This window comes from Leuciscus leuciscus (genome assembly GCF_965113295.1).
Source record: "Leuciscus leuciscus genome assembly, chromosome: 5".
Taxonomy (NCBI): domain Eukaryota; kingdom Metazoa; phylum Chordata; class Actinopteri; order Cypriniformes; family Leuciscidae; genus Leuciscus; species Leuciscus leuciscus.
In genome coordinates this window covers 30,489,910-30,516,074 of record NC_138729.1, presented here as the reverse complement: position 1 = coordinate 30,516,074, position 26,165 = coordinate 30,489,910, and the positions used below count along the sequence as shown (strand labels likewise).

Sequence of the window (26,165 nt, the reverse complement as noted above, 5' to 3'; positions counted from 1 at the left end):
GAATTTGAATTTAATAAAAACTAAAAATGTCTTTTTTTTACAGTAGCTACTTCATTTAAATGTCTATTTAAATGTCTGAAGCCTCAAATAGCCTAAACATTATGTGGTTAATCACATCGGTGTGATCCAACTCATCAAAGGGTTCAAATCAATCACGTTTTGGGGGGTGGAGCCTCCAAGTGCTCCAAGGTGGAGAGGGGACTGAGGGGCAATGAATGCCCCCTTTTGATTGTTGTCTGTGTAAGACTTAAAACTGCAACGAGATGGAAGGGAAGCAGGGATATATATATATATATATATATATATATATATATATATATATTAGATAGATAGATAGATAGATAGATAGCTACAACTGAAACTAAAATTAAAACCTTAAAAAGATGTTATGTTAATAATGTAAATGTTAACTAATAAATTATTTCAATTTCTTATTAAAAGTCAAAAGAAAAAAACCACATTCATCTGGAAGAAGGGGGACCAAAATCCTGTCTTGCATACCCCCCTTAAAACTCTTCATGGCGCCCCTGCATGGCACAACGCGAGTTACGTTATCAGATTACCTAGTAAAGTAATTTTTTATTTTTTTTACAACAAAATATATGTTACTTTTTCAAACAAGTAACACAAGTTACTTTGTTTTCTCATTTATTGACTGACAGCTGCTCTCCTGTCCAAATCGAGAGTAAGGTGTTGTGTGCGCTGTGTGAACATGATGGTTGTTGTAGTTCTAGACTAAATGTGAGCTCACTTGCACAAAAACAGATTCAGTATTCCTTCAAATGAATAAAAACTGTAAAATGCAAACTCAGAATATTACACAAACATGCAATAATTAAATATGTTAAATAACACAAATACATGTAGCCTATTTAATCTCACTTTATTAACCAATGTCTTTGCTCCTGAATTTTCAGTGATCCAATTCAGCCATACAAATAAGCAAAAATGACTTTAGATAAACCTTTGTGTTTCTTTTTTTTTTTTTTTTTTTGCTCAAGTAATTGTAACTTTCTTCCCTTGCATCCTATTCTCCTGCAATCCAGAATGGCAAACCAGCTGAAAGGTTTGTTTGAGCTGCACCCTCTACTGTACAGGCGTGAATTTGCATTTCCTTAAACCTGAGGCTTATTCATTTCACTTTTGGTGTGAAAGCGCCTTTACATGTGCCATAAATAGAACTTGTTTTTGTTATTAAAAAACAAACAAGCAAGCCCAGCCCAGCGGTTCTTTTTTCCAAAGTTCTTTTTTAAGGAGTAACGCAATATTGTAACACATTACTTTTAACTTTCCCAAACACTGCTGATGACGAGTAGGTGGCACTTTATCAGTTTACTTATTTCCAATCATTCTTTTTGCCATGCATTGCAATAATCCAGTGAGATTTTTGTATGCACAAGAAGTAAATTCGGGGAAGAAACATACTAGGTCCACGGGGGCTTTAGTCTACCACACTACTGCAAGACCAATTTTGGAAATGTTCATTCAAAATGTAGAAATTTAAATCCACCTATACATATGGCAAGAGCATGTGCAGGTATGATGCAGACAACGCAAGTGCGCCTTTTGTTCAACAGGGGGCGACATTGTTCCGTAAATTAAATTCACTCATAGCTCTGAAGCAGACAGTCTATGCTCTTGAGTCTGAACAAACTCATGGTAGTGCATCTCTAACTATCGAGGAACAAAGTTTAGGCTGAACTCCTTGTGCAGTTTAGACTAGATGATTGAACAATAACGCCTTTCACTTGAATACACAGCATTTCCACTTAAGTTGCTATTAATTTGGATAACTTTGACCTTATGCAGCACTTCTTAAATGGACGCTTTATGACTTTTTATTACGAAATGTATAGCATTAATTCGTGCAATGATTTTGGATACTTTCATACACACAACCCCCATGGTGATATGCAGCCTCATAAAATTCCTTAATTATTATATGTGCCCCACCAACAATCTCCTTATCTCTGTCAGTTTAGCAGTCTATCTCCTCCCACATTCTCCTAAAGAGCAGTAGCGCTCCGCCTCTCTTTCTTCCTCCTCTAAAAGCTCACACCCCGTCAGCTGTTCACTATTGAGAGAGACCTGCACGCGAGAGCTGCTGTATGACTATACGAGCAAATGTATTTATGCACCGCAGTCACAAACATAGAGGAACTAGTTTTCTATGTAACTCAGCAACAATATACCAAACCATACGTGTAGGCTAATTTCTTACGTTAAAAGCATTTGGATTAAATTACTCTTCATTTGTTTATTTTGTGGTTTATCCACGCGACATCGGACGCTGTTACCAGAGCGCGCAGCGCCGCCAGTATTGTGACTGTCCCTGTCGCGTTGTGGCATGTTCGAGGGCCAAGGCAGACGGAACTGAAGTCTTCATTGCTCCTGAACAGGTAATTTTAAATTAAATTTTAACAAAAGTCTGTATTTTCATAACTGTAAATGCACGTGCATTCTTTAGTCACCATAGGTAGGCTGAACATTTCTTCCATGATAGGCCTACTATAAGGTACTATATGTTTTGATGAGGGTTTGTTTATGTTAAAATGTAAAAAAAAAAAAAAAAAAAAATTAGTAATAATACTTTAGGTTGTAATGTATAATAATAAATAAAACAAACAGTGATGTGTCTGAGTGATCTTCTGTCATCATTCAAAATTAGATTTCTGTAACATCTGTTGGCACAGACATAAATGGTGCTTTAAACGCAGTTTTTCATAGAGTCTACTAGTTATAACACTTTATTTTATTGTAAGTTATTTACTGGTTGTTTATGCTTTATGTATACAGTCATTCACATTGCTATTTTTCAGTGCTGTTGCAAAATAATTAATGGCCAATGTCAGCACAGGGGTTCTGGCTCTTGTACTTCACAGCTGTGGCCAATTTAAATGGATTATTGGACTGTATCAGGTGTGATACATCACCATTGCTTTTGTGTCCTTAATGTATTTAGCTCAGTTTGAACATTAGCAGAAACACAATTAAATTCTCTCCGGAGGGATGTTGACAGCCGGCAGGGACCAGGGGGCGTGTATCGGTTACATGGAAATTCAGACTGATTGGATTTGAATGTGCACCATAAAGGCGACCAGATGGCAGTCGGTGACATTGACACACTTAGTGTTGACTCTGTGCCTGGTGCACAACTCTTTGTTCGCTTTTCCACAGTAAATTTCAGGCAGCGGTGTTTACTTCAGAAAGTTTTTTTTCCCCCCTTCAGTTTCTCCTCCTTATCCGTCCGCCTTTGAACACCTGGTAATGATTAGACTCCCCTGCATTTGTTCACATTCCAGTCGGCTAGACATCAGAGAGGCTTCCAGTTGTTTTTTATGTTGTGTTTGCAGAATTACATCATCTTTCTCTTCCTTCTTATTGAGGTTTGACATGCTCTTTGTGTAGTATTGATCATATCACTGTTCAAAACAATGTCAGTCAACTTCTGAAACGGTTTAAATACCGCTGTTTAAAGCCCAGCAGTATGCCAGTTTTGTCAATGAAACGATTTCTCTCTCTTTTTTTGTTTCAGGATTCAATGAAAATGTCTGTCTGTGTCCACGAGAACCGCAAGTCTCGTGCCAGCACGGGCTCTATGAACATCTACCTGTTCCACAAGTCCTCGTACGCAGACAGCGTGCTAATGCACCTGAATGCTCTTCGTCAGCAGAGACTCTTCACGGATGTTCTGCTCCACGCTGGAAACCGCTCTTTCCCATGCCACAGGGCTGTGCTGGCCGCCTGCAGCCGCTACTTTGAAGCAATGTTTAGCGGAGGGCTGAGAGAAAGTCAGGACAGTGAAGTGGACTTCAGGGACTCCATTCATCCAGAGGTATTGTTGTAGTGTTTAAATTTGTATTGTATTCTAGTCCAAGTGTGTTGAAGTGATAGTTCACCCAAAAATGAAAATACTGTCATAATTTACTCAACCCTTATGTGGTTCCAAACCTGTATGGTTTTCTTCTGTGGAACACAAAATAATAAAAATTGATGAATGAAGGTGATCTTCTTTTCTTTCTTTCTTTAAGTCAGTGGGATCCAATGTTTTTTGGACGCTGGTGACTTTCATTGTAGGATAAAACCATTAAAACACTGTTCAAAATATCATCTATTGTGTTTTATAAAGGTTTGAAATGCATGAGGGTGAGTAAATGACAAAAATATTTGGGGGGGGGGGGGGGGGGGGGGGGGTCTCTTTAAATTGTATGCTTCTCAAAGGTACAACATATGATTGATTGGAGAGTTCTGAAACTTGGAGAACCTCTGAGTTTGAACATCAGACTTGCTTTTGCAAAACAATAGCTTCGTGGGCTTCAAGTAATTCATATTGCAGTTAGACTGCAAAAATTAGAGGTTATCACTTTTAGGTTAACTTTGTTTTTACCTCACATTGTCAAGGTATTGGAGCTCCTACTGGACTACGCCTACTCGTCAAGAGTAATAATAAACGAGGAGAACGCAGAGTCTCTTCTTGAGGCCGGTGACATGCTGGAGTTTCAGGACATTCGTGATGCCTGTGCGGAGTTCCTGGAGAAGAACCTCCATCCATCCAATTGCCTGGGCATGCTGCTGCTTTCGGATGCTCACCAGTGCACCCAGCTGTTCCAGCTGTCCTGGAGCATGTGTCTCAGTAACTTCCCGGCTATCTGCAAGACTGAAGAGTTTCTCCAGCTGCCCAAGGACATGCTGGTCCAACTGCTGGCACACGAAGAGCTCGAAACCGAGGACGAGCGTCTGGTCTACGAGTCAGCTCTCAACTGGGTGAACTATGACCTTGAGAGGAGGCACTGTCATCTTCCAGAGCTGCTCCGTACCGTGCGTCTGGCTCTCCTGCCTGCCATCTTCCTTATGGAGAACGTCTCTACGGAGGAGCTCATCATCGCACAGGCTAAAAGCAAAGAGCTGGTAGACGAGGCCATCCGCTGCAAACTGCGCATCTTGCAAAACGACGGCGTCGTCAACAGTCCTTGCGCCCGGCCTCGCAAGACCAGTCATGCCCTTTTCTTGCTGGGCGGCCCCACATTTATGTGCGACAAGCTCTACCTGGTGGACCAGAAAGCCAAAGAGATCATTCCAAAGGCGGACATCCCCAGCCCACGAAAGGAGTTCAGCGCCTGTGCCATTGGCTGCAAAGTGTACGTGACAGGTGGCCGGGGCTCTGAGAACGGTGTGTCTAAGGACGTTTGGGTGTACGATACGTTACAGGAGGAATGGTCTAAAGCGGCTCCGATGCTGATAGCACGCTTCGGTCACGGTTCCGCTGAGTTACGCCACTGCCTGTATGTTGTCGGAGGTCACACAGCTGCCACTGGCTGTCTGCCTGCATCACCATCTGTGTCCTTGAAGCAGGTAGAGCAGTTTGACCCAGTTGCTAACAAGTGGAGCATGGTGGCACCACTGCGAGAAGGAGTTAGTAATGCAGCTGTGGTCAGCGTTAAGCTTAAGTTGTTCGCCTTCGGAGGGACGAGTGTGGCCCACGACAAGCTGCCCAAAGTTCAGTGCTACGATCCCTCAGAAAATCGCTGGACAGTCCCGGCGACCTGCCCGCAGCCGTGGCGCTACACTGCAGCTGCTGTTCTCGGCAACCAGATCTTTGTAATGGGGGGCGACACCGAATTCTCTGCTTGCTCTGCCTACAAATTCAGCAGTGAGACTTATCAGTGGACTAAAGTTGGAGATGTTACAGCGAAACGAATGAGCTGCCAGGCGGTGGCCTCTGGAAACAAACTTTATGTGGTGGGTGGCTACTTTGGTACACAGCGCTGTAAAACCCTGGACTGCTATGACCCTACGCTCGATGCCTGGAACAGCATCACTACCGTACCTTATTCCTTGATCCCCACTGCCTTCGTCAGCACCTGGAAACACCTCCCAGCCTGAAGCATGCCTGTACTTCCTTCTGTGACCCTGCTGTTCCTATGAGGTAGGTTGTGCAATCTAAAAAATGTAAAAATTTAAAAATGTTTTATACAATTATAGAAAGGGATGCATTATGTAGTGGTACCATACCAGTAATCTGGCAATATTAGATTTGTTATCTGTATTATTAATTCATATTTGAAAACAAAAAATGTAATAACTCTGTTAAATGTAATATTTATCAAATGTAAAAATCCATTCAGAACATCCAGTTTTATACTGTACAACATAGTTGTGATGCATAAATTAAGTTATTTTAGTTTACTATAAAATAATAAATAATTTAACTCATTTTAAATTAATTTATAAAAAATAGTATAGAATTTTAATATGTGCTATTTATTTCTGCATTGTCACAGTAGTTTGTAAGGACTGAAATACATTTAAGATAAGTTTTCCTTGAAACTCTAGGGAATTGCAGAGGAAGTGTTAATGTCCTTAATTAACAATGGGCTGGATGCATCTCATTAAACATGTTAAAATAATATTTGCTAATTTTCCCAAAATTAATTTTCAACTGAATTAACTCTAAGTCCCAGTGTTGTGGTTGGCATGCACATTACCCTCTTTGTAAGCATACTGACACACAGGAAAAAGTCCTATGTACAAGGTTACATGGCTCTTTGTTTGTTCATATGCACACTACATTTGAATATAGTGGATTATAGATATAATTTATCCCTCATGATCTGCATTGTGCATACTTTGACAAAGAACCTTATTAAAATCAGTGGCAAATTGAGTATTGACAGAGCAATTAGACTTTGTTAGGAGTCAGAGAGGAAAGGAATGGCAAGGCAGCATGCTATGAATATCAACCAGGTCAACTCTGCTCATATGTGCAATCAGATATATTTATTTCTATCTATCAGCTCCCCGGTGCTTTCTGAATTTTTTCTCATTTCTTGTCTGAGGGTCCTTTTACAGTTTTCCTTTTTTTCTGTGAAGTGATTCTTCTGTTATATATAGGTGTGCTAATCTCAGTGTTTCACTTTAATCTAGACCTTTCAAAGCTGGTGCATTAATGGACGTTTTATAATAGGTTGCTACAGATGTCGTGTCTCCTGAGAGTCCATAAAAATTCTAGCTGTTAAGCATTGGGCCTTGCTCAGTCTCCAGGAAAACAGGCTTTGGTCACAGCAGGACTGCATCAGAAAAGGGCATCAGGCTTTCCAGTATCTACCTCTCAGCAGTGATATGCCCACTGATGCAGTGTTTGTGCTCTCTGTCTGGTCTGGCTGATATGGAGGCTCTGCTGTATCTGATCAGTCTCCAGTCTGGGAGAGAGAGAGAGGAAAAAAAAGAAAGAAGATATCCTTGCTTGAAAGAATTCAGAGCCTTCATCTTTGAGCAGGAGATTCAAGCTTCACGCACCTACCATAGAAAGATGCTAGACTACACCTGAATTTTAATGTTCGCGTGGGCACATGCACATTTTCACATGTAAAATTTAGATCCAAAGTAAAACTGTGTTTGTGTGCCTCTGTTGTGAGAAGGCAGCTTGCGGTAGGGCTGAATGAGTTATGAGCGTGCAGTGAGAGGCGTTGCACCGAGGGTAATTGAAGCAGAATAGAAGACTTTTATTGTTCCTGAGGGGGAAATTTGTCTAAGGGTGGAGGAAGTAGGGAAGAGAGGTAGGGTGAATGGAGGAGGAGGGAGGGCTTTGAGTAAAGGCAGAGAAAGAAATGGTGAGGTGTTGTGTATTTGAATGAGCAGTGTGTTGATAACATGGAGCATGCTTGCATTAAGTCTGAGCAACAGATCAGTAACTATGCAGTTCGTTTACAATGGACTGTTATATTGTTGAGCTAGAGTCTTTATCTTTGTCTGAGCATACATGCCACAATGCATAATCAAATATATGAATGATTAAATATATATTGTTCATCACCACTCTCTTTCTGATTAAAGGTGGTGTCACATTTACCATTGTTTGGTGAATTTATGCAGGAAATCTAAATTAGTCATTTAAATTAGGAATCCACACAACCAGGAATTTTGCATAATGGTAAAAGATTTCCCCACGCAGATTTCGCTGGATTGACCAAAATAAATGTATGATGTCTATCGCAATTATGCTAATGTAACCACACCTTAATGTGTGTACATGGTGGAAGAAGCAGAGCTACAATCACATTATCTTGGTACGTTAATTCAATGACACCAACAAATTTAAGTCAGACTGAGGTGTGTATGTGACTAAAAAACATTAATTGCTGTAATCCGATGGATATGCATGTAAGCATACTTGTATCTACTATGCCGGTTTAATCAGGTTTGATTTAAATGGATTTAGTCAATGTACACTGATAAAAGTGTGTGGCAAAACAAAAATGAATTCAATAAATTCATAACTGTAGTGGAAGATCAGAGATCAGCTTAATCCCACGCTGTTGTTGATTCAAATGATTTTTATTCTGAAATATTTTTGGCTTGACTCATGCATGTTTTACTTTGAAGTTAAGCAATCTATAAAAGTGAGTGAGATGAGGTAATTCAGATGAGTCATAGCTGTTGTTTTTTCGGTTCTTTTAATCATCATGTTTTACATTGTTCTGAAATCCTTGTAATGTTGGGGGATAAAACTGAAATCAAGCTAGATGCATTTATATGTTGTATTTCATTGGAAAGAAAGGAGAATGTATAGACAACATTTTTGTTCTTATTTAATGAGAAGATTTTCAAAAAGAGCCAAAGACTTTGTGGAAAAAAGAAGAGACAAAACAAGAAAAATTAAGCACAGTCTTCTTTACTCTCTGAATAAAAGCACCGAACAATAGAAAGATTTATCTCTGCCTGGTAGAATGAAATTAATATGTTATACAGTAATTTCTTCTCTGCCATGGAAGGTGCAGTGAGAACAGAATAACCCCTAAATACTGACAGTCAACCAAACAGGACAGTAGACTAAACAAGCTCTACACCAACTTAACTTCCTCCCCAATGAAAAACAACACTCATTCCAGTCCTGACCCTTTGGTGCTGGTCATTTAGCTTTGCTTTTAAAGTCTCTGTGACTTTGTGTGCCTGTGACATGCTGCCCACCTCGGCAGGGCAGTTAATTTCAAAGTGGTGGTCCTTCCTTTGTTCACTGAGCCATTCCAATGCATTTAAAAGACCATGAAGTGTTCTAAGCAAGCTTCCTCCCTACTAACAATGAGGAGCCTCACTGCTGGCCAGAGGAGTGGGAGGAGAGAGAAGACAGAGATGAGGGGAGAGGGGGAGGACTGGATAAGGGAGGGTAAACAAAGATTTTCAGTCTTGCTCTTTCGTTCTCTCCGACTGGCTATGTTTTCTCACACTCAAAACTCCTGCTATCTCTCTCCCATGGGAATGCATCTGGTTACAGAGATCCTCCCTTTTCCTACGTACATTGACACACTGCTCTCTTTATCGCTTATCTTTTCCCTCTCTCTCTCTTTTGAAAGAAGTCTCACCAAGGCTGCATACATTTGATAAAATTCTGTAAAAGGTAATATTTTAAATACTATTACAATTTAAAATAACTTTTCTATTTGAATGTTTTATGATGTAATTTTATTCCTGTGATGGCAAAGTTGAATTTTCAGCATCATTACTCCAGTCTTCAGTGTCACGTGATCCTTCAGAAATCATTCTAATAGGCTGATTTGGTGCTCAACAAACATTTCTAATTATTATCAATGTTGAAACCGGCTGTGCTGCTTAATATTTTTTGTGGAGACAGCAAAGAAAGATTGAAAGGACAGGTACAGGCTAGAGACAGAAAATATTATTAGCTCAGTATAAAAACAACAGACATCAATGGAAAACATCCACCATGGTAAAAAGCGAAGCTTGTATGTTCATGCGCGTGTGCACAAGTGTGATCTGCACATACTCGTGTGTGTGTGTGTTATGCCAGGCTTGAGTTTGTTTGGTGTGGGAGTGGAGGGAGGTCATTAGTCTAAGCTATGTTCATTCACCGTCAGCTCCATGCTGCTTAGATGGAGTGCCATGGTTCATTGAACATTTTGTCTTCAAAAACAGCTCAGTAGAATCTACACCCAGCCGGCCCCGGGATCGATGGAGGGATGGATTTGGTTTTGCCCCCTTCCAGTCTCTTTGGGCTTCTGTTTGAGTGTGTTTTAATTGGCAAGTGTTTCTTCTGTAACTGCAGGGCTCTGTTGCCCTTTACTGTCGTTTTTTATGAACTATGCACAACTTAAAAGAAGAAAGTGGGATTTGGGAAGGAAAAGAGAGGGAGAATGCATGCTAACAACTTGATTTGGATGCTCTGGGGGACTTTTGCTTTCAAATGATCACCTTCACTCCATTTTTTCTCTTATTTCGAGCTAGAGGCCCTGAGAGAGAAAGAGAATACGTGACTCAAGAAGAGATATTGGCCTTTGCAGAAGCTTAAGGCTGTAAAACGATGGCGGAGTCAAAGCCAAAGAGGAAAAACGCACCATCGCATTTGGTGCAACAATAGACAGAAGAGGAAGCTTTTGTTGCACTACATTTAATTGTGATTTAGGTTCCTAAATGCTTCTTTCTTAACTTAATACCACCAATGATCTGACTGAATGCAGACGGTTTTTAAAAGAGTACAGGGCTTTGTGTGTGTAACTTCTTTTGGCTTGTATCTGCTGCTGAACAGGTGTGAGGGTCTGACCTGTCCTCTCCTTTTGTTTTTTCCTTGAGGGGGAAAAAGAAACGATCAGAAACAAATGGTCAGGGTCAACGTCTAAATTATGTTTGAGATGTTATTCTTTTCTGAAATGCGCGTGTGAATGTGTGCCGTAAATGTGAAATTATGAGATTTTTTTTATTTATTTACATTTCTAATGTTTTTGTTGTCTTTTCTTTCCACAGAGTTCCTTGTGTCCCCTTGTCGTTATTGTCTACTGGATTCCAACTGTGAAGAAACGCTATAACCCTTCTGTGCAATTTTACAAAAATACTTTCTCCCATAAGAGCTAAGTATTGTGCACAAAGTCCAGTCACAAAGCTTTTTTTCTGCTGCAAGTTCGCCAAAATCTTTTAACTTCCTGCTTGGAAGTTTCAAGAACGTTGTGATGTCGTATCCAACATTTTGTGAAGTATCAGAACGTGGGCTTCACAGTGAAAACCAAAAGAACTGCGATGCATCCTGAAAGCCCTGTCTGCTTCCATCATAACCAGCTTAAATCATTACTTTGGCCCCCCCACGTTTGTGTACTCTGACCCTTTTTTAAATATTTTTTTTTATGCCATGTAAGCTAAAATAGACCTGTATGCCTGTCTTAATTTCTATACTGCATGAAGGATGAGTGGAAGCTTTTGATTGGGAAGATCAACAGGAGTCTCAATGCATGATTGGAGATGTTAAGATACTCCAGGAAAAGTACTTCACATCCTGATATGTATATACCTTTTCTTATCCCATGGTGATGTTAAAAAATAGACCTTGCTTAAAAGGAGAGAGACTGAGGCGGGCTCGTAATGGACTGATAAACGTAATATTTTGCTGGTTTAAAGAATAAAAAGGACAGAAGGAAACATGAGAGCCTTTTTTACGTATTTGTCCTTCACACGTCTGTACAAGGAGGACAGACTGTTGCTGAACTGTTCCTGTTGAACAAACCTTAGCAGCTTGGTGTGAAAATAGACATGGGCACAGTGTGTCCCAAGGTACACGTGCCAGCTGTGTGTATGTGACTGAGTGCGGAAGAGGCATGTCCCAGCATGTTAGTCTGAACGAGAGTCCATCTGACCCCACTCAACACCCAATCATACTCCCACCCCCTACAAAATAAACACCCGGCAAACAGCGTGAGCATGCCCTCTGAGAAACTGACGACAAACACTATCCTTCCAGCTTCTGATCACTGACCGACTCGAATTCCAAGATTCTCCTGTACAAAACTCGAATTGTGCGAGACACTTCTGCTTCACTGTTTTTGCCTGTACTATTCTAAGCACATACAGTCACGGTAAACGTGAACGACAGAAGGAGAGAGAGAAGATGTGAGAGCCATTTCATCACCCTGTGAGGGAACGCAGTCTCTATGGCAACAACTAAACTGTAAAAAAAAAGGACAATAACGAGAAAAGTGCAAGAAACTGGCTGTCTGGCTTAAAAATATTTCAGTGTCTATTAATAGTCTTAATTTATGAGTTTTTTTTTAAAGTTTTTTTGTTTTCCATTGTGTATTAGTAATTTTATTTTATTTATTGTTAATTATTTTTTATTTTTTTTGGCTTGTATACATGTTTGATTGTATAAAAGTTAACAGGTTTTTGTCCCACGCATGGCCCAAAATGCTCTGTGTTCCTGCTGCTTTTTTGCACATATACGTAAGGTCATTTTGACTGAGCAGGTGGAATTTGTAGTGGTCAGCGAACGCTTGAGCCTCTTGCTCATCTGATCAAAAACAGGGAGGCTTGGGGGTCAAAGGTCTTTGACAGGATAAGAATGGGCCGAATGATGTCACAGCCTCAGATTACCCTGGGTGAAAGTGGGCAGGTCAGCAGATGGGGGAGTGGGAAAGTGGTTTTGAGAAATAGGGGACAGCAAGGAAAATTATTCAAACTGGGTAGTTCACCCAAAAATGAAAATGGTCATGTACTCGCCCTCAGATTCAGAATTGTCATTTTTGGGTGAACTATCCAGATTCTTTAAATGATTTAATTGAAGTTAAACATAATTTGTTCTTAAACCACAGATCAATCCACCTGGTTGTAATGGTGCACTGACCTGCATCAACTTCTGTTTTATACAGAATAATTGGACCTCAAATCACCATTTAAAAAGCATTAAGTTTCATCTACTAGAACATCAGCATAGTTTATCAAGTGCTTTCGACCAGTGCCTAGGGACCCCATGCCAAACTCGTTCCAGTATGCAGCCTCTGTTCCCCTGCCTCTCTCAGGACTGGAGCTCAGGCTGACCCAGGGTTTCTGTGTGCTGCAAGGTTCATGTAAAAGCTATCTGGGGAATGTGACGTATGCAGCTGGTCTCAGAACAGCTGGAACTGTCACCATAACGTCGTAACTTTCACTGATCCTTATATTATTTACCTTTATTTTTATTTTACCAGGAAGTCTCATTGAGATCAAAAATCTCTTTTACAAGAGAGACCTGGCCAGGTTATAGTTCAGCTGTGCTGTGAACATTGTGATTGGATTAGGAATATGTCACAGACACCTTGCTGGATCACTCTTAAAAGTAAACGTAATGCTATTGAAGAACCGTTTTGGGTTCCCCTAAGAACTTTTCAAAGAATATTTTTTTCTTACACCATGAATACACTGGCCGTGAGTGGCACAACTCGACAAAAGCAAATAGAGCCCATTGTAAAAAGAGATACTGTCTACACTGGATGTGACGTGACACAGACAGTAAACCAATGCCTCATTCTATTTCTGAACATACTCCATGCACGTGCACTACTTCCAACAACAGTACGAATGGATTCAGAACTTTTGCTTTGGCGCAGTCAGTGTAGACGGACTCAAGCTGTTGTGACGCAGTGCCCCATGACAAAGTGTTAGTGTGAAGAACATTTTAATAATCTTATTACCAAAGAACCTTTTGTGCATTGAAACGGTTCAATTGGTGTTAAAATGGTCACGAAATCCTAGTTCTCAATAAATAATTAAATTTTTAAGAGTGGTTGTTAGTTGCTATAGTCTGTGGCATAAAAAAGTGATTATTTTGAATCAGCCGAATTTAATGATGATGACCACAATGGTGTAATGATAAAGCTAGATCCCAAATGTCTCAAAAGGAGTAAAAGCATTGTCTACAGAAGGGCACAGACCATAGTGCTTTCATGTCGATGCCAAACGCACTGCCTGTAGAGATGATCTGTTTCAGTCTTCACTGTGGAGCTACACGGTGACTTTTGGGTTGAATAACAACACTGGCAGTTTGCTATGCTATAGCTGTTCTACATGCTTCAAACAAATTACATAGCTTTATATTAATAGAGTATAAAATGTAATGTTGTTCAATTGCACAACTTCAAAATTGAATTGAAATCCCTGAGAGAGAGAAAATGGTAGCAAGGGGTTCATGTTCCTCCCATAAACCCTCTCATCTCCATCTCCTCCAGGAAATTCTTGCTTAAAAAGTTCACTTTGGCCTTTAGGGTCTTTACACCCCCCGCCTCCCCCTTCCAAAATACCTTTTCACAGAACACTGCACACTCTGACCTCCAGCCAATCAGAAAACCCAGTTATGCCCCCCTCACATAGCACAGTTGCCACAGCAATGGTCAACAATCATTGCTCCCCTCTCCATTTGAACTGGTAATAGTTGAGTTTTGTTTTTTCTCCTTTCTCTCCCTCTTACCTCTTTGCCCTCCCTTCTTCCCCCGTCCTCCTGCTCAAGTGAAAGATTGATTCGGAAGTGACTCATAAGCCTGTGTGCATTGAGAACTCTTAAACGCTGTATGCCTTCACAAACAGACGCATTGCTAAAACATTGTCAATGTTGGCCTGTAATCTTGTTTTTGTGGGTGTCATTTTTCTTTTCATTTCTATATGTCGTGTTATATAATTGTATTGTTATTTTATCTCAACCACTGCGGTTAACATTATTTTGTACAAGTGATTTTTTCACAATGTGAAATTCATGGCTAAATAAAGATAAGAGTTTTTCCTCTTGATGGATATAAAAGCGTATTGCATTATTCAGGTTTTCATAACTGGCAAAAAAAACTTTAGTATATGCTTTCTGAAGTAAGTTTTCCATTCTTTTATGCAGAGAAATAAAGCTTTTAATTCCAGCATGGCTTATTTGGAGCTTATTAAAAACATTTCTCACATATCTGGCCAGCTATATATGGCAAGCAGCACTTGTCTGTACGAAGTGTTAAATGGGTGTGTGTTTATTAAGGGCCCCTATAAATGTACAGAAAAGGCTGAGATCATCGTGTGTGTGTGTGTGTGTGTGTGTGTGTGTGTGTGTGTGTGTGTGTGTGTGTGTGTGTGTGTGTGTGTGTGTGTGTGTGTGTGTGTCTGTCTACAAGACAGGAAGTAACAGCCATACGTGACCCATAAGATACTTTCCCTTTTATTCCAGGGTTGCTATGGCAACCCTGACCCTTATCTGCAATTCTGGCAGCTGATGTGAAGCATGAAAATTTAAAAAGACCTCCTCCACCACAGGCCTCCTTTTCCTGTCCTCTTGCCATTTCTTGTCTATGTTTATTTATCATCCTTTTACCTTGTTCGTTTTATTCCGTAATGAATATCAAATAACCACAGTCTATTTTTAACCATAACGATAATATTCTGCATCCTGCCTAACGTAAGGTCTACCATGAGTAAACAGACACACACAGTGACACGCGTTACAAACCTTCTTGTCCCGAGGACAAGAGTGTTTACATTCCTGTGATAAAGTGACTCCCTTTCAACAGGTTAAAGTAAGACCAGTTTTACACGCTCCTGACACATACCTAAGCACACTATGGCAAGATGATAAGGATGTGCTTAATCACACCCTTAGAAAGACATAAAATTCACACTTCTCACAGGCTCATATAACCCAAGTGATTACAATATATCTCTATGATAATAACATGTCGACTTAAGATATTATATTGGAGATATGGATTGTGTAATGTCATGGTAATTTCCTCCAATCAATATAGTTTAAAACCCAATTACATATCTGCATACATATATACACACAATCAACACAGTCATGTGATATGATGTCCCTCAAGTTCCTGTTGCCAGGCAACATGTCAGTCAGTTCCAGTGAGCTGGCACATGCTCTGTGTTTTCTGCCATAGTAAGAGCCTCCTTGAGATGTCACTGTCTCTTGGCCAGTAATAGGCCGCTCTATGTAAAATCAGATCCAATCATCAATCAGGTGCAGAGCACCGTTATTCAGCCAATGGCTATAATAAAAATAGCAAAATAATGGCAAAACAAGCATCTCTTTCTCTCATGGCATTCTCTAATTACCAACGCTCGTGGCACGTCTTACACCCTTTATCATTTTACGATTAATAATCAGAAAAATCACTACAAGTATGCGTAATTGGCGTGCTGTCCAAGGAGAGGGCTCCGAGCTCGAACCCAGAGTATTCCCCCCGTACCTCTAGTTAGGATAGTACCAGGAGTGTGTGAGGAGAAGGGGTAATGGAGTCATGCTGAAAACTATCGAGGAACATATGGTGAGTCGGCTGCGTATATACAGTAGTATAGGCCTCCTCTTGTGCTGATTGGATAGATCATTTGAACGTGTTCCTCTCGAACTTTGTTAATAAAACATCCTTCCTTGTGGTTTCGGTAGTTTTATGAGCTGAACATTATACAATCCCTGAACCTAAGCTGCATACTTTCTAAACAAAACCAATCATATAATATATTTACAAATTCTGTAACTTCAATATATATTTTATAATCGTTTGTAATTCCTTTTCATTTTCATAACATTCCTAACCTCCATTTTTTTTAGAACCCGAAAAGCATCTCCATAATGGACCTTCACAGACAATTTGAGCAAACTGGAACACAAAAATATATATATTTAATGTATTCACTTCATATAAGTTTACCCAACTATGATGACTTCCGGAAATGTGAAAAGGGTCAATTGCATTAACTTGTTGCTTTTCTGCAGCTCTAACGTTTCTTCACCAAAATGATGCTTTTATCAGCAGTCTATAGTCACAATGAAATCAAAATGGACATGAATTTGGAATATGAAAAATTGCAGCATTTAATTTAAATGATTTATCCTTATTCTTTTTTAATCAAAATAAATTCTTCTCCCACTTGCACTTTTCTCTGAAGACGTCTTGGCGCGAGGTCTGGACAACCTCTTAACTCATTATGCTATTTAAATGTTATAATAGAGTTTTGACAGGTTCTGAAATACCTCTCCCAGACCCTACTGACTCGTATTTAGGGAGATTATACTTTAAATCATCCACATAAAAAAATTATAGAAATATATCATATTTCTTTATGATGTTGTCTCCACTCCTCATGTCGTTTCAAGATAGAACAGGCTAGTTGACAATATTTTGTGGAATAAGACTCTTACAAACAAGTATCTATTGGTAAAGACATGCATTTAAAACTTATTCTCCTGTTAAAACCTTTCTTGTGTCAAAATTTAAATTGAGTAGCCTATATGTGAATTGTACTTTCTGCGATTCACAACCAGAAACTCTCTTGCATCTTTTTTAGGCATTGTGATCATTCAAGAAAACTCTGGTAAGATATTTGCCAGCTCACTGTAAATTTCATAAAGACTTTGAGATTTTCACTAGCAATATGAAAATGTTTATTTTCTTTGTAATTTAATTATTTTGCTTAATAAACATACGATTATAAATGTTTCCCCCCATTTTTCTCACTTCCATGGAGCTATTAAGATTTATATTAAATCTTTATCCACTTCCTGTTACAAAAAAAGCTTCTAAAACTCTGCTCACACTTATGTGTTTTTGTGTATTTTTTTGTGAGGAGGACTATTATGTAAGCATTCTTCTAAGCTAATTTTTATTTCCTCTTTATCATTCGGTCGTTCGTTCGTTCGTTCGTTCATTCATTCATTCATTCATTTATTTATTTACTTATTTAGTTATATCCTTTTCTGAATTCAAATGTTATGTAATGTTTGGACATCCCTAAACCTGTGTTCTGTTGCCCACTGTACATTTTTCTTGTTCGAAAAGCCATTTCACTCGGATATGTCACAATATGAAAGAAAAGACAATCGCAAACTGCTTTAATAATAAGACCTTTATTTTATTTTATTTTATTTTTCTATTTATATGGCGTCACGACAGGTAGCCCCGCCCACACCGAAGTGGACAGAAATACTGCTTTACATAATTAAACATCAAACAAGGACGGGGAGATTGATTGTATGTGGATTCTGGAAGTTTATGATATTCTAAATAATATTTTCGCATATTTTAAGTGTAATCTCTCAAGTTACACAAAGACAATAAAAACATGTCCACTGAAGAATCACGGCAGGCATGAAGATACAAGGTAGGCCTTTGTTTTTAGTTTTACGTTGCTGCAGTGAGCTAACGTTAGCTGTGACAGAGATAAGCTAGTTGATTGTATTACGGTCCATTTTCGCGATTTTTGTTTAAGTCTTGTCATATCGTCGTTAGTCACTGTGTTTATAATATCCATGTGTTAGCTACAGTGCTAATATTTGGCCATTTTCCTTGAGCATAAACTGTTGTAAGGAAACGAAAATTATGTCATCATTCATCAGTCTCGTGGCGTGAGTGCAGTACTTGTGACTCACCAGCAAAATAAAGTGTTGGGGTAGCATTACAAGTAACGGGAGTAATCAGTTACTTTTTCAGGTTACCCCCCCCCCCCCCCCCCCCATTTATTGACTGTACAGCTCTGTCAAGTCAAGTTTTATTTATAGAGCTAGAGCACAAGTTTAACACAACCGTAGTTGATCCAAAGTGCGTTACAATACAATAAAATAAATAAATAAAGAGAAAAGGAGTCAAAAAACAAACAAAACAGAAATGGAGATAAAAATCAAGTATCAAAATCATTCAATGTATAGGCTACTACATACATAATGTAGAAAACCAACTAGGCCTACTTTAAAATACATACACAAGTATCACTCAAACACATGAGTAAAAAAAAGGTCTTTAAACTGGATTTAAATGTATCCAGTGATGGACAGGCCCTGATGTTTAAAGGTAAACTGTATGAAGCTTTGGGGCAACTACAGAAAAAGCTTGATCACCTTTTGATTTACAACGAGAACGAGGGACAAGATAAAAGTAACTGATCACAAGATCTTAGTGACCTAGAGGCTGTGTATGGCCTAATAAGATCACAAATATAATCTGGGGCCGAACTGTGTAGTGCCTTGTATGCAAAAAGAAGGATCTTAAAGTCGAGTCTAAATTTTATTGGTAGCCAATGCAATGAGGCAAGAACAGGGGAGATATGATCCCTTTTCTTAGTTCCTGTTAACAATCTGGCTGCTGAATTTTGAACCATCTGTAACCGAGACAGTGTAGTTTGAGGTAGGCCAACATACAGAGAGTTACAGTAATCCAATTGAGAGGAAATTAGTGCATGAATCACAATTTCAAGGTCTTTACCCGAAAGAAAGTTTTTCACTTTTGCTATAGATGGGAGTGGAAAAAAGCTACTCTTTACAACTGCATTTACATGCTTGTCAAATTGGAGAAGAGGATCAAAACAGACTCCAAGTTTTTTTGCATGATTGTGTAGGTTGTTAACTGTTAAACCTAACTGTGTTTTAATGGAATTGTTGGTAGCAGCAGGACCCAGTAGAAGCACTTCTGTTTTATTTTCATTCAGTTGCAGTGAGTTATTTGTCATCCAGGTCTTGACTTCATCGAGGCCTGTGAAGAGATTATCTAATGAAAAGTCATTTCCTGGTTTGATTGGAAGATATATAGAGATCTTCAGCGTAACAGTGATAATTTATGTTATATTTCTGGAATATTGAGCCTAAAGGTAGCATGTGGAGGGAAAAAACAAGAGGGCCAAGAATGGATCCCTGTGGAACACCACAATGGATTGGTGCAGAGGGTGAAGTGAATGACCTGATATTTACAGAGAAGGTCCTCCCCTTTAAAGGTGCACTGTGTAATTTTTAGAGGCATCTAGGCAAGGCAAGGCAAGTTCATTTATATAGCACATTTCATACACTATGGCAATTCAAAGTGCTTTACTCTAGGGTAGGGCCAATAGACGATACCATCGTCCATCGCGATGGCTGACAGACACAACATGCAGGCTCACCACAGCCAAAGTAGCGCTGTTTGACAGATGTAGCGCTTTTATTTCTAAATATTAACAAACTTGCTTACCATGTCATCATCTATCTCAAATACGTGTAAGTGAGTTTGTTTTGTCGTTTAAAAACATTTATAAATTATCTTGATCTGTAACGTGAGATGGGCGCCGTCATTTTTGTTTTGGCCGCAGTTCAGAGATTCCGGTCTGTTGGATTTATTACAGCACGTGAATTCATCAGTTTCTCCCGAAATACATGCAAGTAAGTGGCCGGTGAACTGGGAGAAGAATAGAGTTAACTTTATAGTTACTTACACTGTCTATCTGATATGAATAAAACACGTCGGTGTTAATATAATATAATTTGAATGGATTGTTATTGCTGCTTCCATAGACACCATTGTGTATTTTACAAACTATAAATGGATTGTTTTGCTATAAATTATATGTATTTAAATGTCTGAAACCTAAAATAAACATTATGTGGTTAAAAACACTGAATAGTTGTCGGCGCCAATGGCCTCGTGGTCAGTGCGTCGACATGTAGCGCCTTTGCGCTCGGGCGGCCCGAGTTCGAGATCCCATCCCCCGTCTCTCTCCCACCTCGTTTCCTGTCATCTCTCTACTGTCCTGTCACAATAAAAAAAGAAAAATCACCAAAAAACAATAAAAAATAAATAAATACAAAAAACACTGAATAGTTGTGATATATGACAAACTCAGCAGAGAGTACCCAGTTAAGAAATTAGGTTTCTTTACAAAGATTAAGAAATTATGTTAACTTAATTATTCAGTAAAACGATATGTTATTGCTACTTGTTCATCATTGTGTCAGCTTCTTTGCACGAAGAACAACATAGTGACGAAATGCGCTCTGTAGTAGTTTCTCCGATTAGGGCTACTGTAGAAACATGTCAGCGCAAAATGGCTATTTCAATGTAAGGGGACCCGCAGTGTATAGATAGAAATGGCTCAATCTAAGGTAATAAAAACATAACGGTTCATTATGTAAGGTCTTTATACTCCACTGAAAACATAGTTATGTATATGATATTGCATTTCTGCCAACATATCCTCCTAAATATTACACAATGCACCTTTAAGGATGAGGCGAACCACTGTAAAACAAGGCGCTCGACTCCAACACCACACTCAAGTCGTCCCCATGGTGAGAGAAATTGTTAATTAAGGTGCAGAGATGTTGTGTGCGCTGTGTGAACATGATGGTTATTGTAGTTCTAGACTAATGTGAACATGCATTTACTCAACTCACTTGCACAAATTCAGTGTTCCTCATCATGGATAAAAACAGTGAAATGGAAACTCAGAATATATTACACACAATTAAATATGGTAAATTACACAAACGTACTTTATTTTATTTCACTATTAGCCTATGTCTTTGCTGCTGACCTTCGATGATCCAATTCAGCCACACTAATAAGTGTGTTTTTATTGCTGAGGAGTGCTGATCTTTCTTCTCCTGCACCTTGTTACCTCATTATTTCACTTTTGGTGTGAAAGGGCCTTTACATTTGACAAAAGTAGAACATTTGTGTTTTTGTTATTAAAAAACAAAGAGGAAAAAGTGATGCAAAAGTAATCTAACATTACTTTCCATAAAAATTACTTTTTAGGGAGTAACACAATATTGTAACACATTACTTTTAAAAGTAACTTTCTGAAAATAAATACATCATAGCCTACATGATTCAAAAACAAGAGGGTGAGTTTGTGACTCATTATTGGGTTAACTAATCCTTAATCCAGGTTCAGTACCCAAATCAAAAGTTCATATGATGTGACGTATTGTCCATCATGTTTTTGGTTTCGGTCAGGGTTTAAAGCAAAATATATTCCCAAATGACCAACATAAACTCTGAGACCACACACAAAAATAAACACACACATAATGGCCCATAAATTGACCTCCAAGAAGGTTAGCTGCCCTCAGTAGTGCCTGTTTGTGATCAGGCCCACCTGTAGCACATTAAATAAGAAGAGGAAGAGAGGGAAAAGAAAGTGACTGTGTAAACAGAGCGCTGGATGGAGACAGAAGGCAGCAGAGGAGGGGTGTGTCTCAAGGGGCTTGTGATTGAGACCACACACAAAAGACTGGAATTGTCCAAGCCTGTTCCCTCTCTCCTCTTCTTCTCCTCCAAATCCTGGCTGCACTCTTTGGATCAGTATTACGAGGCCTGGCAGAGTTGAATAACATCTCAATAGCTTTACCCCCCTCTCTTTTGCATATCTCCATCATTCGGTATAGATTACCAGCCGCTGTCATAATTATCCTTCGACTCTAGCAAAAAATATTTTGTACTGTTGGGATGAATTTTTAATGCTTTATTGAGTGATGTATCTAGCACATACAATTTGGATGCAATTTAATTCAATTACATTTTAATTCTATAATACCATTGTATAATAACCTTGCTTCTGGAATTCAACTCTTTGTAAGTGCACATTTTTCTTTTTACACCCTGTTATTGCCATCTCATTTTAACCTCTATCATGAACTAGAAACAGCTCATTACATATCAAAACACACTGTCACCCTCTCCATTAACTCCAGCACCTGCATGATAAAGGTCGGCTGTGATTCTTTGATTGCGATAAACACCGGTAAAACGTTGTTTAAATGTCATTATTTCGTACTTGGGTACAGTTTGCTATTCATCAGCTTTGAAAACACAGCCAGGCCCAAAACCACAGCGACACACACAGATTTGATGCTGTTTTTCAGTGCCAAAGAAGCTGTTAATCTCAATTTTTTTTGTGGGGTGGGGGAGTAAGTGCAGTCTCTCTAAACCCGTCTTCTCTCATTAATCCCAGAGCTGTTGAAAATGCTGGAGAAACTCGGAGACAGACGGGCTGTCATAACAAGAAAATCTCATTTAAAACAACAGACTGAGGAGTGTGCTTCACTGATCAGTCTGAATCAGTGATGGACACCCTGCAGCAGCATGGACTAGTGAATCTCCACTCAGGCTCAAACTGAAATAAAGAAAAGAGAAATATATCAGGTTTATTGACCTTTAATTAAAGGACAGAATGCTCATGCTTCAGCTGCCGCGAGACCAGGCGAGACTCTTATCAGTCTCTGCCATTCTCGTTAAAGACGCTCGTCTTTAACGAACTGGAAAAGTAATTACTGAGGGAGGGATGTTGTCAATATCAGCCTGTCCTGACCCGGACATATATTGACTGTTTGCTCTGTTGCTTTGATTAATTTAACATTAAATACTTGCCTAATGCTTAGTTAAAGCTGCCGTCGGCAACATTTTTTTGATCATATTCAGTGTAATCGACACTATAATCCGACAGAAAAACATAAATAAGGTGGTTTTAGAAAAAAACCCGAGCTTCTAACTCCACCTGGAGCGTGTTATTTGTTTTGCAAAAATCCTGCGCTCCCGCTTCATCCGGTCCAATCAGCGCAGGGGGGTGTGAGATCTGACTGTCAATCACAGGTCGTGCACACGCCACAGATCCCCCCTCACTCGCGCAAGTTAATATCACATGCACACGCCACGCCTGAAGTTCGCCTGGAGATTGCATGAAGCGTGATGGCGGAGAGAAAATCTACTAACAAGCTTCCAATTCCTCGGTTATTGCTATTTATGGATAGATTAGCCAGGGCAGCCTACCTCCGAGTCCATGGTGTTGATAGATGCTGAAGAGACGGACGTTCACAGAAAATCAGGTACACACGCACAGTGACGCACTGACGAGCACGACCTCGATGGGAGGGTGCTCGCTGGTAGTGGGGAGGGGCATGAGAGTTGTAAACATTCAAAATTTTGGCTAATCGACCCAATCTGCCAGACTTGCCGACGGCAGCTTTAAGAAAGGGCTGTTCACTTGACGTATATGACATAGGCCTAATCTGGTAAAACTGTTAATTTATGACTTCAGTGTACCACAGTCACTGATTTTTATCTACTTTTTACATTTTCAATAAATACCTTTAATTTTCACTCTGATCCATTTTTGCAGTATAGAATTTATGAAGAGATATAGCAAAAATGAGGGGGAAAAAAGATGAAAGTACTGTAAAACAGTAAAAAAAAAAATAGGATTCTTTAAAAAAGTTCAAAAGAACAGCATTTATGTGAAATAGAAATCTTTTGCAACATTATAAATGTCTTTACTGTTACTTTTGATACATTTAATCCTGGCTAAATAAATGTATTATTGTATGTGTTTGTATAAATTATTAGGGGCCAAGCACTGAAAGTGCGTAGGCACCTCTTGAAATCGTTGGCATTCTTATTCTTCTTCTTACGTTTCTTCTTCTTCTTACGTATGGAAGTCTATGGCAGCCCATATAACCGCTTGCGGGAAAGTTATGAAATTTGGCACACTGATAGAGTCACCATAGCACCATAGTCTGAACAGTCACCATAGCAAATTTGGAGTCTAAGTTTCACTCATGTTTAAGCCAATAACTTTTGAACCGTAAAGGCTAGAAACAAAAATCATCTTGTTTCCTCTGATTCCTTGGCTCAAGCCGATTGCACCGTATGACGTCATTTTCTGTCATGGAAATCTTTCTTCCATTTTGAATACTCAGGAAAAAAACGACTTTTTCGAACTCCTCCTAGGCCGTTGCTCCGCTTTTCACCACGCAAACTAATTTTATAGCGCTTGCGAAAACAGATGTAAGGCTGTATCTCCACAACGCTTTATCGTATTCAGACCAAACTTGGTACATGTCATCACAAGCATGACCTGGGGCTACATGCTGCGTTCCGGCGCAGCGGCACCTACTGGTCCGGAGATACGAAAAATGGCTATTTTTGGTTATAACTTCTGAATGTTTTTTTCAAAAATCATAACGTTTGTCTTGTAGATTTAGGCCGTCATGCCGAGCGAACTGATATCCAATTTTTCCATACCGGTCATTTTGGGCGTCGGCATTTTGAATTTTGTACTAAAATGCTGTATTTTATGAACGCATTAACATATCGTTACAAAACTTGGAATGGGTCATCGGCACGATGAAGTTTTGGACCAGCACCACCTAGTGGTGAAAATCTATTTACATGCTTACAACTTTGGATTTGTTTGACTTATTTTCACGGGAGTCATCTCCTTACATTCCTGGACTCGGTATGTGTCCTGATAATCCATTAAATCATACTTTTAGTTATGATTTTTCAGCCATTTTGGCTAAAATCATCTTTAAATGTCTTTAATTTCTCATTGTTGCAGTTGGTCTGACACTCCCAGCCATGCTGGCATGTCTTATTGTCTTTGCGCTTGGCCCCGATAATTGCTGCTTGCAGCGATATTTATTATTATTATTATTTATTTGTATTATTATTATCTCTTTTTTTTTTTATCTATTTCTATAATTTTTTTTCTGTAGTACAAGGGGGAATTTTAGAACGCAATGGCAAATTAATTTACCATATCTCACGCTTGGATAATATGAACCAGTGAACTTGTGAAATGGATGTGTTGCACTATATAGAACAGAGAAATTTTTGTCATGTCTTTAAGAAAACACTAATTAGCCATTTTAATTTTACATTATATTTGACAAAGAAAATAATCCTCTTTGCATATAGGCATTCTGGATGAGGTTCACTAAAAGTTACAATTTCCATGTCATTATGTGGCTAGAACAAGATGCAAATATGAAACATTTGCAATACGCAACCATTACGCGTGTGTGTGTGTGTGTGTGTGTGTGTGTGTGTGTGTGTGTGTGTGTGTGTGTGTGTGTGTGTGTGTGTGTGTGTAAATGATGTGTAGGATGAACAGAGAAAGAGACCAAATCAACGGTTTCTTTTAACACCCCTCAATAAAAAAAATAACCCACTAATAAGAGACCGTGCCGTTAATCATAAGGGGTCGAATCGGTCAATGACGTATGAAGTTAGGATAGCCACCATTAACGAGGCAGCATAAAAGCACACAAATACCCAAAGGCAGCCTCTGAGGCACCAGTTTGTGTTGTTAATAAGGTAAAACACCAGAGGCATTGGATTCTTCACTGGGATTGCGGTCTGCCGTTTGGGGTTCGCCCTCCCTTTCATCAGTTAAATGAGCTGCTCCCTAATTAGACAGCACGCGAGCAGATGGAGTGTGTGCGAGCGTGTGTTTGGGTGAGAGGAGGAACCTGGAGAGTTTGTAATTAGTAAAGTATCGTAGGAATTCCAATAGCTGTTTGGAATTGTAACATTTTTGGTAAAATTTTCTTTCTGTGACACTTCACCTTGTAGCCTTTCTATACAGCACACTTTCTCCTCCACAGTGCTCAAGAAACAGTACTGGGGATCTTTTTTTATTATGTTTTGAATGTTTTGTCCTCTCAATTGTTGTGTATGTGAGTATGTATGTGTGTGTGAGTGTAGTGAGTGAGTGCATGAGTCCTGTATCTCCCACGGTGGCTTATTAACTGTAGGCTGCCGAGATAGTCTGCCAAGACTCTCCAGTGAATGTTTCTTTGGATGTCTCCCTCTTCCCTTCTCTCTTTCAGTTTGTTTCTCTATTTCCCCCATCTC

The 26,165-nt window shown here is 39.2% G+C and overlaps 1 protein-coding gene across 1 annotated transcript; it reads left to right on the top strand.

Annotated features, from left to right (window-relative positions):
* The first annotated feature begins 591 nt into the window (after positions 1–591).
* enc1 (ectodermal-neural cortex 1) lies at positions 592–14,532 on the top strand. The gene is made up of 4 exons (XM_082169042.1): positions 592–2,399; positions 3,536–3,835; positions 4,402–5,926; positions 10,756–14,532. The coding sequence occupies exons 2-3, from the start codon at positions 3,542–3,544 to the stop codon at positions 5,881–5,883; spliced, it is 1,776 nt and encodes a 591-aa protein (XP_082025168.1). The 5' UTR covers positions 592–2,399; positions 3,536–3,541; the 3' UTR covers positions 5,884–5,926; positions 10,756–14,532.
* The last annotated feature ends 11,633 nt before the right edge of the window (positions 14,533–26,165 follow it).